The following is a 12,890-nucleotide window of genomic DNA, read 5'->3' as shown; positions in this document are numbered from 1 at the left end:
TGTACAAATAGAATCTTAATAATTACCTCTTGGCATACAAAACACTCCAACTTCTTTTCAATATTATTTCCGACGTTTGTGTGCCAGTTCATATGTCTCTTTAGGGAGATGAGTGTCGGCATAACTTTGCTGCAGGTGGGACAAGTAAATCCATCAACAGTCGCATAGGCGGAGCCTTCCCCAAAGTCGTTGTGACTCCCGACACTGTCCAGGGGTTCCGCCTTTGTCACAACGACTTCACAAAAATCCGCCATATCCGGAGGATCTACAGGAATGTTCGTTTGCGGTTTAGTTGCCGGTTGATTCAATCTATGCACCATTTTGATGTGATTAGCTAGGGCACTGCAGCTTTTAAACTGCTGGTCCGGGCAATCCACGCAAGTGTAAAGATTGCGAGGTTTTACGTTTGTGGATATGTGCTTCATGTTATGGTCATTTATAGCTTCAACTTTCATCTCAATGTCACATATTAAACAGCGCACTAGACATTGCTTTAGGCTGACCTTTGCTCTCTTTGTTCCCGAGCTCATGTTGTGTTTCGTTCGCTTGTGATTAATGAGTAAGCGCTTGTAGGAGAACTGTTTCTCACAGATGTCACACGTGTTGTCATCGCCTTCACCATTGCTGGACTCAGAATCGGATTGATTAACATTATGATCGTTCAATGTTTCACTCAGCAGATCTGAGGATATATCTGGGGGTTCAACTTTAACACTTACATTTGAGTGTTTTACTATCTGGTGTGTGTCTAAAGCCTTTTTATACTTGAAGCCTTTATCGCACGTCGTACATTTGAATGGACCAGACATTATTGAAGAGTTATTATACTCTGAGTGTAAAGAAGCAGAATCCTCCAAGGTACTCCTGAAAATATTTTTAATATTAAAAAATGTAAATTGAAAACAATAAAACTACAGTACGTGCTAATTTAAGTACCTAGATTCTTCATCGCCACCATCATCGGGTTCTTCAACATTAGACATGTGCGCAGCAAGGTGTTTTATCAGGGATTCCTGATTTGGCAATTTTTTTTTGCAAAAGCGGCACGTGTATGCTTTTGGAATTGGGGATTTGTTTGGCTTTACCTTAGCCAATGGATAAAAATGAACCTTCAAATGGTTAAAGTAGCTTGCCTTTTTCACAAGTGATTTATTACATACCGTACAGACAAAAGTAAGAGTATCATCTCTGTTTGGACAAACTTTAAAATGAGCAGAATGGGTATAAAAGTCTTCAAATGGTTTTTGACAATAGAAGCATGGTACGGATATTTTGTTATTCTCCACTGACAGAGGTTCTTCCATTTTAAGAACTGCGGCATGCACAACTCTCATGTGTTTTCTTAAATTGTCTATAGTTTTAAACGGAGCTAAACACGTTTCGCAATTAAGTTTATTTTCATTGGGAACCGCGTCTATTGGTTCTAACGATACTTTAAGTTCTTTATCAATAAGTTTACCACAAACTTCATAGTGCCGCTTTAACATAATTTTTAATTTAAATGTTTTTCCGCAGGTCTCACACTTAGATTTGTCTTCATCCTTGACATCAGCTATCTGAGTTACAATTTCAGGAGTTGGAGTCACAGCCGTAGTCGAGGATGCCGCCATAGCCGATTGCCTATCCCTACGACTGTGACATTTTTTATGAGAAATCATGCTTAGATAGGCTTTAAACGATTTAGAACAGATGTCACACTTAAACTCAAGAGGTTCATCAGAATCTGTTCCACCAAAGAAGAAAGAGGTAGTGTTATCTTCGAAATCAGAGTCATCATTGTCCTGAATTTTTCTAATTTTTTTAGACTTTCGTAGTTCTTCAACTCTCTTAGAACTAACAGGTTGGTATTCATGGGAGATACTGCTACTGGATGCATTATCGATGCTATCCCTACTTCTTTTACGAATTCTACTGATCGGCTTAACTTTACTTTCGCCGGTAGAAGATAGTTTAGAAGTATCCGTGTGATTAGAGAAAGCTGAGTCACTGCTCTGCCTGTTAATTGGCGGTGGTGTTGATGAAATAAAACCTGTAAAGATAACGATAACATTAAATACGGCTGAGGAAATAATATCAAATAAAGCACCTTTAGAACGAACAATACCTGAAATCGGACAGCTGTCGTAATGTAATACAAAATTATATTAGTATGAAAAGATTAAGATGCACTCCGTGGGCGTATTTGGGGTTAAACGGAACACGAAACTATAACATAATCTCTTAGATTAAATACAAAGATAGCGTGTTAAAACTGTTGATTTTCAATATTTATGAAAAAAAAACGATTAAACATATAGTTATTTTTTTCTAATCTAATAATACTTTGTTAGCGATAAGGCCGCCCGTTGTCTAATAACTTATGTAACCTGCATTTTTTTTGTTTTTTATATGTATGATTTTGTATATTATGCTAACGAAGTGTAAATAAATACTTTATCATCATGATGTTCGTTCTAAAGCCTCTGAAGTCGATTCACTACAAAAACTTTTTGAGAAGAATTTATTTACACGAAAACTGACTTACCTGGCGGTGGAACATAATTTCTTCGTAATTCTTGGTCCGATCTTTCACATTGTTGCTTAAATATATGCGCACTACTCAATTTTTGTACGCACTCTCCACATATTTTATCTGTAAGACCATCCCCTTCTTGTATCTAAAAAATAAAAAACATACTTGTGACTGTCGATTGGCATAAAATGTTAAAACATAAAACAAATATTTTGTATTATTATGATATTCTGTTGGTGCATAGGTATACAATGAGGCTACTCCTTCAGTCATACCATTGAAGTTGACTATGTTCTTTTTGTATGGTTTATCCACTATAAAAACCATATTTGCTGCTTTTTATTTGAGAGATAGACATTTTGTTAGTTTTTGGGTAGAACTACGTATTGATGGCTCTCTTCGAGATGCTGTGGGACCTCCGGTACAATGTCTAACGTTCTTGTAGTTTGTTCTGTGTGTTAATATCTGTATTAGATGCAAGGATGAAATTATTAGGCGAATCAAGCATTTTTCGTTTACTTATGTTTTTGGTTACGATGAGTTCATCGTATTTTAGTACGGCTGTATTCCCTTTCTCACTCTCTCTATTCTATCTCTATATCTGCTCTTGCAGTTCCTTTCTTCTTTCTAGTACGTATTTTGGATAATCCCGTTTTATATGCATAATATAGTCTATCTTTAAGAGCTCTTTTCTGTTTCCATTGAAGTAGAAATGTTACTACTATTGGGCGTATTCTACCCTCTGTTTCTAATATTTTTACTTCCTGTATGTCTCAGTAGCTTAATTTAACACGGATTTATTTTTTATCCAATTGATTATTACAAAATAAATCTGCATGTAATAAATACTCATCTATTTAAAAAATAATGTTTACATAAATACCATCTGCTCAGCTTACTAATGCAGAATACATAAATTGCGCAAAAACAAAACTAGAGCAGCCTGGAATATAATTAAAACAAAATAACACGCGAGACTTGACATTTTATTCAGGAGTAGAAGCAATTAATATTGATAACAAAACATGAATCACCACTTAAAATATGCAACTTATTTAATGACTATCCTCCTCACCTTACTGCCTACTAAAAATAAAACAAACAATTTGCCAGAGGCCAAAATCCCTCTAAATCTTAAAAGGTTTTTCTTTCCCCCATAAAATGGATATTTATTAAAAATTATTACATCGTTGAAAAATGCAAAATCTACAGGATACGATAATTTAGATACCAAAACAATTAAATCATGCGCATTATACCTACTTGATCCACTGACATACATAATAAATCTATCGTTAGTAGAAGGGATATTTTCTGAAAAACTAAAAATATCAATTATCAAACCATTACATATAAAGGAGCAAAAGCACAAATGACTAATTATAGACCAATAACTTTAATTCCCATATTATCTAAAAATTTCGAAAAAGTAATGTATAATAAAATATAAAATTAATTTTTAACATACGATATTTAAAAAAAAGAATTTGGTTTCAGAAAAAATGTTCAATCAGCCTTGCGTGCTTTTCCCTAGTCAAACAAATTACTGAATGCTTAATGATAAAATGATTTTATGTTACATCTTTCTAGATATGGCTTTTGACTTTGTTTGTCATGAAAGACTGTTAAAAAAATTAGAATGCTACGGAATAAGAGGTAATGCTTATAACTAGGTGAAAAGTTACTTTGAAAATAGAATGCAATATGTGGAAATAACAAAGATTTGCAAACTAGAACAACAAACCTATAGATACAATTGTAAGAAAAATGAGTACGGAACACCTCAAGGCAGTATTTTGGCCCCACTACTTTTTCTAACATACATAAATGACCTCCCAGATGCTATACATCAGAACTGCATACTATTTGCTGATGACACTACACTTATAATAAAAAGTAAAAACGAACAAGATTTAAAAAGCAACTTGATTAAATCTCTAGACGACGCCATCAACTGGATGAATTCAAATAATCTACAAATAAACATTACCAAAACTAACATAATCCATTTTCAGACATACAACTCTAAAACACAAATAGTCTTGCAATATAAAAGCAATAAACTGGACATAATGAACGAGTGTGTATTTTTAGGTATAACGATAGATAAATTTTGTAGTTGGAAAGCACATATTGAAAAATTACAGGACAAAATAGACAGTTTTGTTTTTGTGTTAAAACGACTAAGGTGGGTGAAAGACGTGCGAGTAAGTACGCGGACTTGTGGCTCGACGACCTTTTTCGCCTGTGTTTACCTTAAAAACGCGTACTTTAAAATTGCCGCGCAAGTTCGCCGGCGATCCAACCTGTTTGAAATCTTACTCGTAGCTCGTCTCGGCTCGTACGTGTGGCAGCGCTGCGAGCCGGGAGCCGCCATTTTTTTGCGAAGCGAGTGTTCAATAAATGAAGCCGCAGCGTGGTTATATTAGAAAATCTCTGATTTTTTCGTTTTTAAACAATATATAGATGACTTGGAACAGTTGAAAGCCGTGGAAATTTTCCCTTTGCCTAATTTATCTATTATACAGAATTTTTTTTAAAACAATCAAACGATTACATCGTCAGATTCCCTTTTTACCGCAACAGAAAACTCAGATCAATTGCCTCTTTCAATAATTGCAGAGGATTAGAATTTACGAGCTGCTGCTATAAAAACTGTCAACACGACTCTTTGTGAGGAATTAGAAAAGACACTGAGAGCAGTGTATCTTCGAGATTAGATTAGAGTCACGCATAGAGAAAAATGGATTAATCTATAAGATCGGGGAGCGAGGGTAACTTTGCTTCTCGCAGCAGTAATACAGTAAAAACAGCCAGCCAGTGTTGAGTCTGAGATCGCATTTTCAGATGTATAGCTTCTGACATAAGATGCCGCTTATCAGAAAGAACGCTCGATACTCTTTGCTTCTAAAGGAGTTATTTCCAAAATCACTCCTAAATATCTAGGATAGGTAGATTGTTAGGAGTCATTCCGGAAATAACTTTTTTATTCACCACTGCGAAAGCTTGTTTTACAATAACTAATTAATATGTTTCGTGATTTATTATAAATATGAGTTACAAAAATGTTTCGTAAAAAAAAAAAAAATTTCGCATTCACTACGATACATAATTTCCTACACTATCCGCTGCAAATTACACGATAAGAAATCGTCGCTGTGATTGAAATGAATTATCGCCATCTCCTTTCGAAGGTTGGCGATCATCATGGCCACTTCAATTTTGTATATCCCGCTTCTGTACAATGACTTTGCTCAGATTTCATCATTTGAACAAACAAACAAAACAAACAGGTGCTTTGAACAAACCATTATATGATTCTTCAACCAAGGTATGCGTCTGCGGCCAGGTCTCCTACATTCCACTGTGCCTTGAATGATTAGTTGAAGGAGCTCATATTTTTTGGTGTTACGTAAGGCGTGTACGAAATATTCAAGTTTCCTTTTTTAAGCTTCTTTTCTCCTTCCTATTTAAATTTAAAAATGCACGTTGTACCATCCAAAATTATGTAAAAGACAGAATTTTATACTGATTTCAGAGTAGGTACGCAACAGGATCAAAATGGCAGGTTATACGATAAATGGTGAAAATAAACAAGTTCGATGAAATTTTTGATTGGACGAAAACGGGCAAAGACGTTGCACATCAATAAGATAAACACTTCGGAACTTGAACAAGAAGATTATTACATTAGCCTGGTTCCTGGAATTATGCTAAATTTATTTGGATAACATACAGAAAACACTAACATTTGATTATGGGCTTCATTGAATACGCGTGATCACAGAAACCGGCTAACTTTGTGATACCTAAATACTATGAGGATGTTCTTATCAAAAATAACAACAGATTTTTTAACAAAAAATATTCAAAAACGTGTCTATGTCACACAAACATCATAAGTCTTTTGACAACTCTCTCAGCAACATGTCACTTACCTTCTGAAATATGACCTGCAAGACTGAGTATATGGAGTTTTCAGTCTTGCAGTTAAAGCAATCAACGCTTCCATGTATTTTATATAAAAAAATTCAATGCTTTAAATTTTTTCTATCTAATTAATGAACATTAAGTTGATTGTAACTTTTGAATGTTTCCCCTTTTTGATACACCTACAGTACTAATATAAGACTCAGATGGTTTTTAAAGTTTTATCAATTAGAAAAAAGTATATTGATGAAACTTTATTTCAGAAAGGTCAAGAATTCAATTCATTCAATTTTATTTTGAAGAAAGAACATTAAATTTTTTATTCATACATAAATTTGATTGTTTATAAAAACAGACACATATCACCTATGTTAACATCTTTACATGCCTTTCATTAATGTAACTTAAATATTGAGACTACAGGGACTCTAGTGATACTATTATTAGATTCAGTAGCTATAGATAGTCAGTTGATCTGTTGATTTGGGGTTAGGGAAAACTGTTTTTCTTTTATTAATCATTTCTTCTTTCCATCACATAATTTGATTTTATATTTCTTTATTTTTTAACTCTCTTTATTTACACCTCTTTTGTTTCACTTGATTTAACAGATAATTTTGTTTAACTATCTAATTAAACTGTATATCTCAAATAAAAAATATTATATATGATCAATGTCAGTGTCGTTTTTTTATGAGAACTACAACATTACATTTACATAAATTGTATGGATAGCATACAGTTAGAAAAATAATATTGATTCCCTAACTTTAATGTACTTTAGAAAATAGTTGTAATATATACATACAAATTCGACTAAAAAATTGTTAGCTTAAGACAAAATAAACCTAAAGACAACAATAAGTTAAATAACAAAAACAACAAGTGAAATTAAGATTTAGTAGATATTGAAATATATAACATGGTACAACTTTTCATAAATAGTATTTCATACCACAAGCAAACACATGCCTCTTATGCCTACATAAAAATTCAAGTTACATTCCAATGATGACTAAGGAAGAATTTAATAACTTTAATGTTATAACAAATCCAGATAAAGCATTAGATTATTGATACTAAACAGATGTAGATTTTGATAAAAATAAAGAAACTCGAAGTCAGCATTCGACGAAATATGATCTTAAACATTAGGTAATGATGATGTATGAAGGGAAACAAAATGGATGTCATCGGCAATTGTGAAAAATTTAGTATAATAAAAGATAAAACTTACTTTAACCCGTGCACATTCCATGACCATTTCGGCGAGTTGCAAATTATTATCGACGGCAAAGATTGAGTAGAAATCCCCAAGTTTGAGGCAAAGCCTGCATTTTCCAAGCTTAAGAGCCATATTGATTCGTACACCATTTCAATTAAGTTTCACATCAGTTTTCAGAAAACATTTTAAATAATACTATCTAAATACTTGATATCTAACTACTAGATTGATTAAATCTACACCACTTTGACACGTTAACACTATACAATGAAAACATTACCAATAATAACTGAGAAAAAGACCAGCATCAAGCCGGCATTTACAAGTACAGAACACCTACAGTACCTACTTAGAAATTAGAATACGTTATACGTTATCCTACAATCTATATATAATATACTCTATGGAGTACGAGCACGATTGGATAATTAACACAGTTCTGTTATATCTGTGTATTCCACAGACTTGGAAGTATGAATAATCGTAAAATCCAAAATCTAAATATTGTTATTTGTTACGTTTTTTTTAGTCTCTAGAAAGTCATCTGTTTTATTTCTTATTTATAGTCCTTTTCATGAAAGAAGTCCCCCAGACGCGGCGCTGCAATCGCATAATGTAATGTTGCCATTTATGAGTAAAAAATTTACCAATTTTATTTACATTTAGCAGATGTAATTTATCAAAATATAATATTATTTTCTGCATACTTCGATGAAACAATATTTCTGTTATGTAAAAGTATATTTTTATTTACTTATATTAGCGGTGTTCCAACTACTTACAGGGAAAAGATGAGAAAATAGGGTAAAGAAAAGCAATACAATTTTTTATTCAGTTTTATTGCATAATTGTTGGGTTACAATTTTTTTCGAAGTACACGCCGCTATTATACCTTCGTTGTAATTTTTGTTACAGTTTTCTCTGACACACCTGCAATTAAATTATGAACAATTAAAAATATTAGTAACTTTAAGTTTATAATGCTTATGTTATAAGTAATATATGTTTTAATTTCAGTTACCTAGTGTCATCACGTTATGTATTTATTCAATTTTGTCGCAAAACGAATTTATATCATAAAAGTCCCATCAATACAGCAAAAAATTATTAAATGGCAACTCTAAAAAGTACCTGTTATGGCGGCAACTCTCTTCCGAACATTGTTTAGTGGTATTAAAACACCTTGATTCTTATGTTCCGCTTCACAGAACTCTTTCACCTTTAATATCATTTCTCGAGCCGAACTTTTTACAACTTTTGGCATTGTAATCAATCTTTAAAATGCACTAAGCTAGTTAAAAATTCACAAAAATCTACCACAACAAACGAACTTGATAACATCGACGAATGACAACATTGCCGACCTGTCAAATTTAGTTCCAAAAATCACCGCGGGACTTCTTTCATGAAAAGCACTATATCTGATTTTCTTTATTTTATCATAAGTCTTGGGTTGCCTACCCTAAAAATCTGATAAAACAACTAAAACTTAATGTATTTTTTTATTTAATAAACTGTTTTTAATTAATTAAGACTTTAATATTTTTACCTAAGTGCTCATTAAAGTTATCATTATTTGTTCCAAATACACATAATAAAAAGAAATATAGTTTGTTGTAAACTTCACTAGAACCTGAAATGTATAAAGTAGCAGGATCAAACTTATTCCATCAGTGGCTACATGAAGAAGTAATTTTTGACAAATTTAAACCATCATGTAAAAATGGACAACCTCATATAGCTGAAGTGATATGTATTTGTTGGTCTTACAATTTGTTTCGAGAAGGTGACAGTTTGTATATATCAGGAGCATTTCAAAGTAAAGACAATCAATACAGAGAAATCCCCATTCCAGAAAAATTGAAGAATACTTGCATTCTAACCAGTGGAAATGATTACAATTTAATTTTAGTTGGAACTGGCTCAAGTATTGTATTCATTTATAATTTAAAAACATATGAGTATAAAAGTATTAAATTTATTGAAGCTATGAATGTTGATGTACAGATAGTAAAAGTTGTAATGACAAATAATAATTGTATCTACCTATCAAATCAAGGAGATATTTATTGTGGGATATTGCCTATACACTTGAACACTGGGCATTGCAATGGAAAAATTGTAGATGTTGTATTAGGAAATGAACATGCAATTCTACTTACAGATACTGGTCAAATTTATACTTGGGGTAATGGTCGGTAAGTTATGCACTCTTTTCATTGTAATTTAAATAATTTTGTATCCAATAAGGAGAACTTTACCATTTGTGTCATAATATATTTTAGGAGGCTACAATTAGGACATGGTGAATTGAATAATTTAGAGTTTCCTACAGAAGTCAAAGCCCTAGCTGGTATAAAAATTACTAAAATAAGTGCAGGTGGTTGGCACTCTTGTGCTTTGAGTGAATTTGGAGACTTGTATGTGTGGGGATGGAATGATATGGGTCAATTGGGAGTCAAACAAGGGTCTGAAAATGTACAAACTTTTGGTTTACCCACCTTGGTTGATATTTACGATGATGATGGTCAAGAAATACAAATAAATGTTATTGATGTAGCTTGTGGTACCAGACACACTGCAATTTTATTAGAAGATAGATCAATATGGACAAGTGGAAATAATAAATATGGACAGTTAGGTTTATGCATACAAGAATATCAAAAAGTGGTATATTTCAAAAAATCATATAAATATAAAACAGAGTGTAAGCTAAAATGTGGTCCATGGAATACAATTATTGTGGCTAGTTTATAGATATGTGTATGTTTTATGTATGAAATAGGTACAATAAAATGAAAAAGCTATCTTGATTCTTTTCTGTTATTTTTTATGCAAAATACATCCATCAAAATATAAACATGATGTCATGAGTCACTCAGGGGTGACAGAAAACTTGGTCATATAAAAATACTGTTATGTACATTAGAATGTAGAAAGAAGGTTAGCAAAAGGGATTGTCAGTGTTGGTGTAGAGGTTTGAGCTTGGGCCTCTCAACCCTGAAGTACAGTAAATACTGTAAACTTATCAAATCCCTCCATTATACATGATTTAATGACTTTACACCACAAACGTTGTTGTATAAAAATATTTTTATGTATTTCCAATATTTAGCTAATATTTTATGGGTAGTAAGCTTAGGTCTCTCTAATTTCTATTTCAGAGTCGCAACTTAGAGTTAAGTTGCGCTTTTTTAATGGCTATTGGCTAATGCTAATTGCTAACAACACGCCGCGCCGGTATTATTAGGTGGTCAGTACTCAGTTGTCAAACATGAAAAAGACATTTCTTTGACTTGAGTTGAGTGAGTCAATTGTCAGAGTTTCCCTGTTAATGTTTACATACGAGAAAAAAAAGGGAATATGAACAGTGATGCCAACATGGGGGTTTTCCCCCCAAATTTAGGGATAATCAAGATGTCCAGGGGTTTTTTTAGGGGGTACTTTATACGCGATTTTTTTTTCTCTATAAAGACACAATTCTATACAATTTATATTAAGCTTCGAACGCAATCAACAAACTAAACCAAATACAAACTCTAATCCAATTCCTATTTAAACTGTAGCCAGGTTAAATATCGAAAAACAATAATTCCATGTGTTAAATTTGTTCCTTCTGACCGTATACTCAAATCATGTAACGTCAATATGTACGATTTCAAAAATATCAGAAATAGCAAAACGCAGCGCGATATATAGGCCTTCGACGAAATATTAGAAGGTTATCCCAATAACATATAATAATATTGTGTTAGAAGGAAAAAAAGGAGACATTGAAGTAAATCGTATATATTTTAATTCTGTCTCGTTTCACTGTAACAGAACAGATAAAAAAGAAAAGTACACAAAGCTTTAAAAAAATGTATGAAAAGAAAATGACGAAAACACCAAAAATTGTCTGCCAAGAAACGTTAAGAAAAACCGAATTCGAAGAAAGAAAAGTTAAGAAATAAAAATAAGAATCGTTTCATATCATTGTTATTATCATTAATATTATTCGATCATTGATAAACATATAGAAATATGTAAAATGTACTCACATAAATACAACATGTTTTTTTACTACTTCAACGTATTTTTAATTCATACTAGCTGACCTGGCTAACTTCGTTCCGCCCTACAACCTTATTATATCGTTGTTACTTTAATTTAACCTATTTTAGGATTTCATTAATGTTAAGTATTACATTAATACAATTTTTTGCAAATACAGAAATGTTTTATTGCTTGCCATTGCGAAAGAAGAATGGCAGTTTTACACATTACGCATCTTCTCTCTAGCGTCAATATGGCGATACTGCATGTTAAGCACTTTCTGATATCCAACATCTTTTGATCAGGATCAAAGCATGGTTATTATTTATGCATCTCCTCATTCACCTCATGATCGGAATTTCTTGAACTGACACGAATTCGACTTAAAATGATGCGTAGTTTTGTCAACAGATGGCACCATATGGTTTTTGCATTCGTAAAATTAATTAATTTATTTATTGTTATTCGATAACTTATCCGATATTTTATTGCTTATTCTGCTATTCAGGACGGAAACAAATCCAACAAATCAAAAACCATGGCAATCGGTCCAGCCGTTCTCGAGTTATAAGTGTTGTAACAAACACGACTTTCTTTATATTATATATAGATTTGAAATTACCTCTCAAACCAAGTGTACAATAAAAACTTCAGGGGTTTTTGATCGACATTTAGGGGTATTTGAAGTTGGTCCTAGATTTGAAGGAGTTGGCATCACTGACTATGACTACGTACATCAGGGCTGCCAGATGTACGATTTAAATCGTATTCCTACGATTTTTCTGTGCCTGGCAACATTTCGTAATGAAACGAATATACTCCGGCAAGTATAAAGGTGGGAACTGACCAAAGTTACGAGGTGTAATGTAGCATTCGCATCGAGCGTGTTACGCATCGACCATGTTACGCTGTGTTCTAAAATCGGCGTAACATGCTCGTCAAAACTCTGTGCTCCACTTTCGCCGCCAGTGTTCACGAGATGTGATAGTGATAATGTTGATATCTTTCATTCTATTTAATTATTGTTTCATCCAAATTAAGAAGAAGAAAGAATGTTACTGGACATAAAACTTATTTAAAAACACAGGCGTATGAGGTGGTTTGTTATTAATTGCAATATTAAAAACCAAATGATTACTGGACAGCATAAAAACTTTGTACACAGGTCTCGATTTTGAAGAACTGTTG

General features: G+C 32.7%; 2 protein-coding genes across 4 annotated transcripts in view; one reads left to right on the top strand and one right to left on the bottom strand.

Moving 5' to 3' along the window:
* LOC125050832 (zinc finger protein 729-like) overlaps positions 1 to 8,029 on the bottom strand; it is a 43,114-nt gene extending 35,085 nt beyond the window's left edge. The window contains exons 1-4 of one of the 3 annotated variants that reach the window (XM_047650872.1): positions 7,680 to 8,029; positions 2,525 to 2,657; positions 937 to 2,029; positions 27 to 864 (exon numbers count right to left, since the gene is read on the bottom strand). In XM_047650872.1, coding sequence (XP_047506828.1) covers positions 27 to 864; positions 937 to 2,029; positions 2,525 to 2,657; positions 7,680 to 7,799 — 2,184 coding nt within the window. In that variant the 5' untranslated portion in view covers positions 7,800 to 8,029. The remainder of the gene's footprint in view (positions 1 to 26; positions 865 to 936; positions 2,030 to 2,524; positions 2,658 to 7,679) is intronic. The other 2 variants (XM_047650876.1, XM_047650873.1) reach the window with 2 other exon arrangements.
* A 1,067-nt stretch (positions 8,030 to 9,096) lies between these two features.
* LOC125050836 (RCC1 domain-containing protein 1-like) lies at positions 9,097 to 10,483 on the top strand. Its single transcript, XM_047650883.1, has 2 exons — positions 9,097 to 9,865; positions 9,953 to 10,483. The coding sequence occupies exons 1-2, from the start codon at positions 9,306 to 9,308 to the stop codon at positions 10,422 to 10,424; spliced, it is 1,032 nt and encodes a 343-aa protein (XP_047506839.1). The 5' UTR covers positions 9,097 to 9,305; the 3' UTR covers positions 10,425 to 10,483.
* Positions 10,484 to 12,890: the final 2,407 nt, after the last annotated feature.

The sequence above is a fragment of the Pieris napi genome, chromosome 7 (assembly GCF_905475465.1).
Source record: "Pieris napi chromosome 7, ilPieNapi1.2, whole genome shotgun sequence".
Lineage (NCBI taxonomy): Eukaryota > Metazoa > Arthropoda > Insecta > Lepidoptera > Pieridae > Pieris > Pieris napi.
The sequence above is the reverse complement of the archived record's forward strand: the minus strand, read 5'-3'. Positions and strand labels throughout refer to the sequence as shown.

Excerpts from the sequence above, each read along its gene's own strand:
- LOC125050836 (XM_047650883.1), top strand. The coding sequence starts at position 9,306 with ATGTATAAAGTAGCAGGATCAAACTTATTCCATCAGTGGCTACATGAA. Across the intron at positions 9,866-9,952 it reads TATACTTGGGGTAATGGTCG|GAGGCTACAATTAGGACATG; the intron begins GTAAGTTATGCA and ends AATATATTTTAG.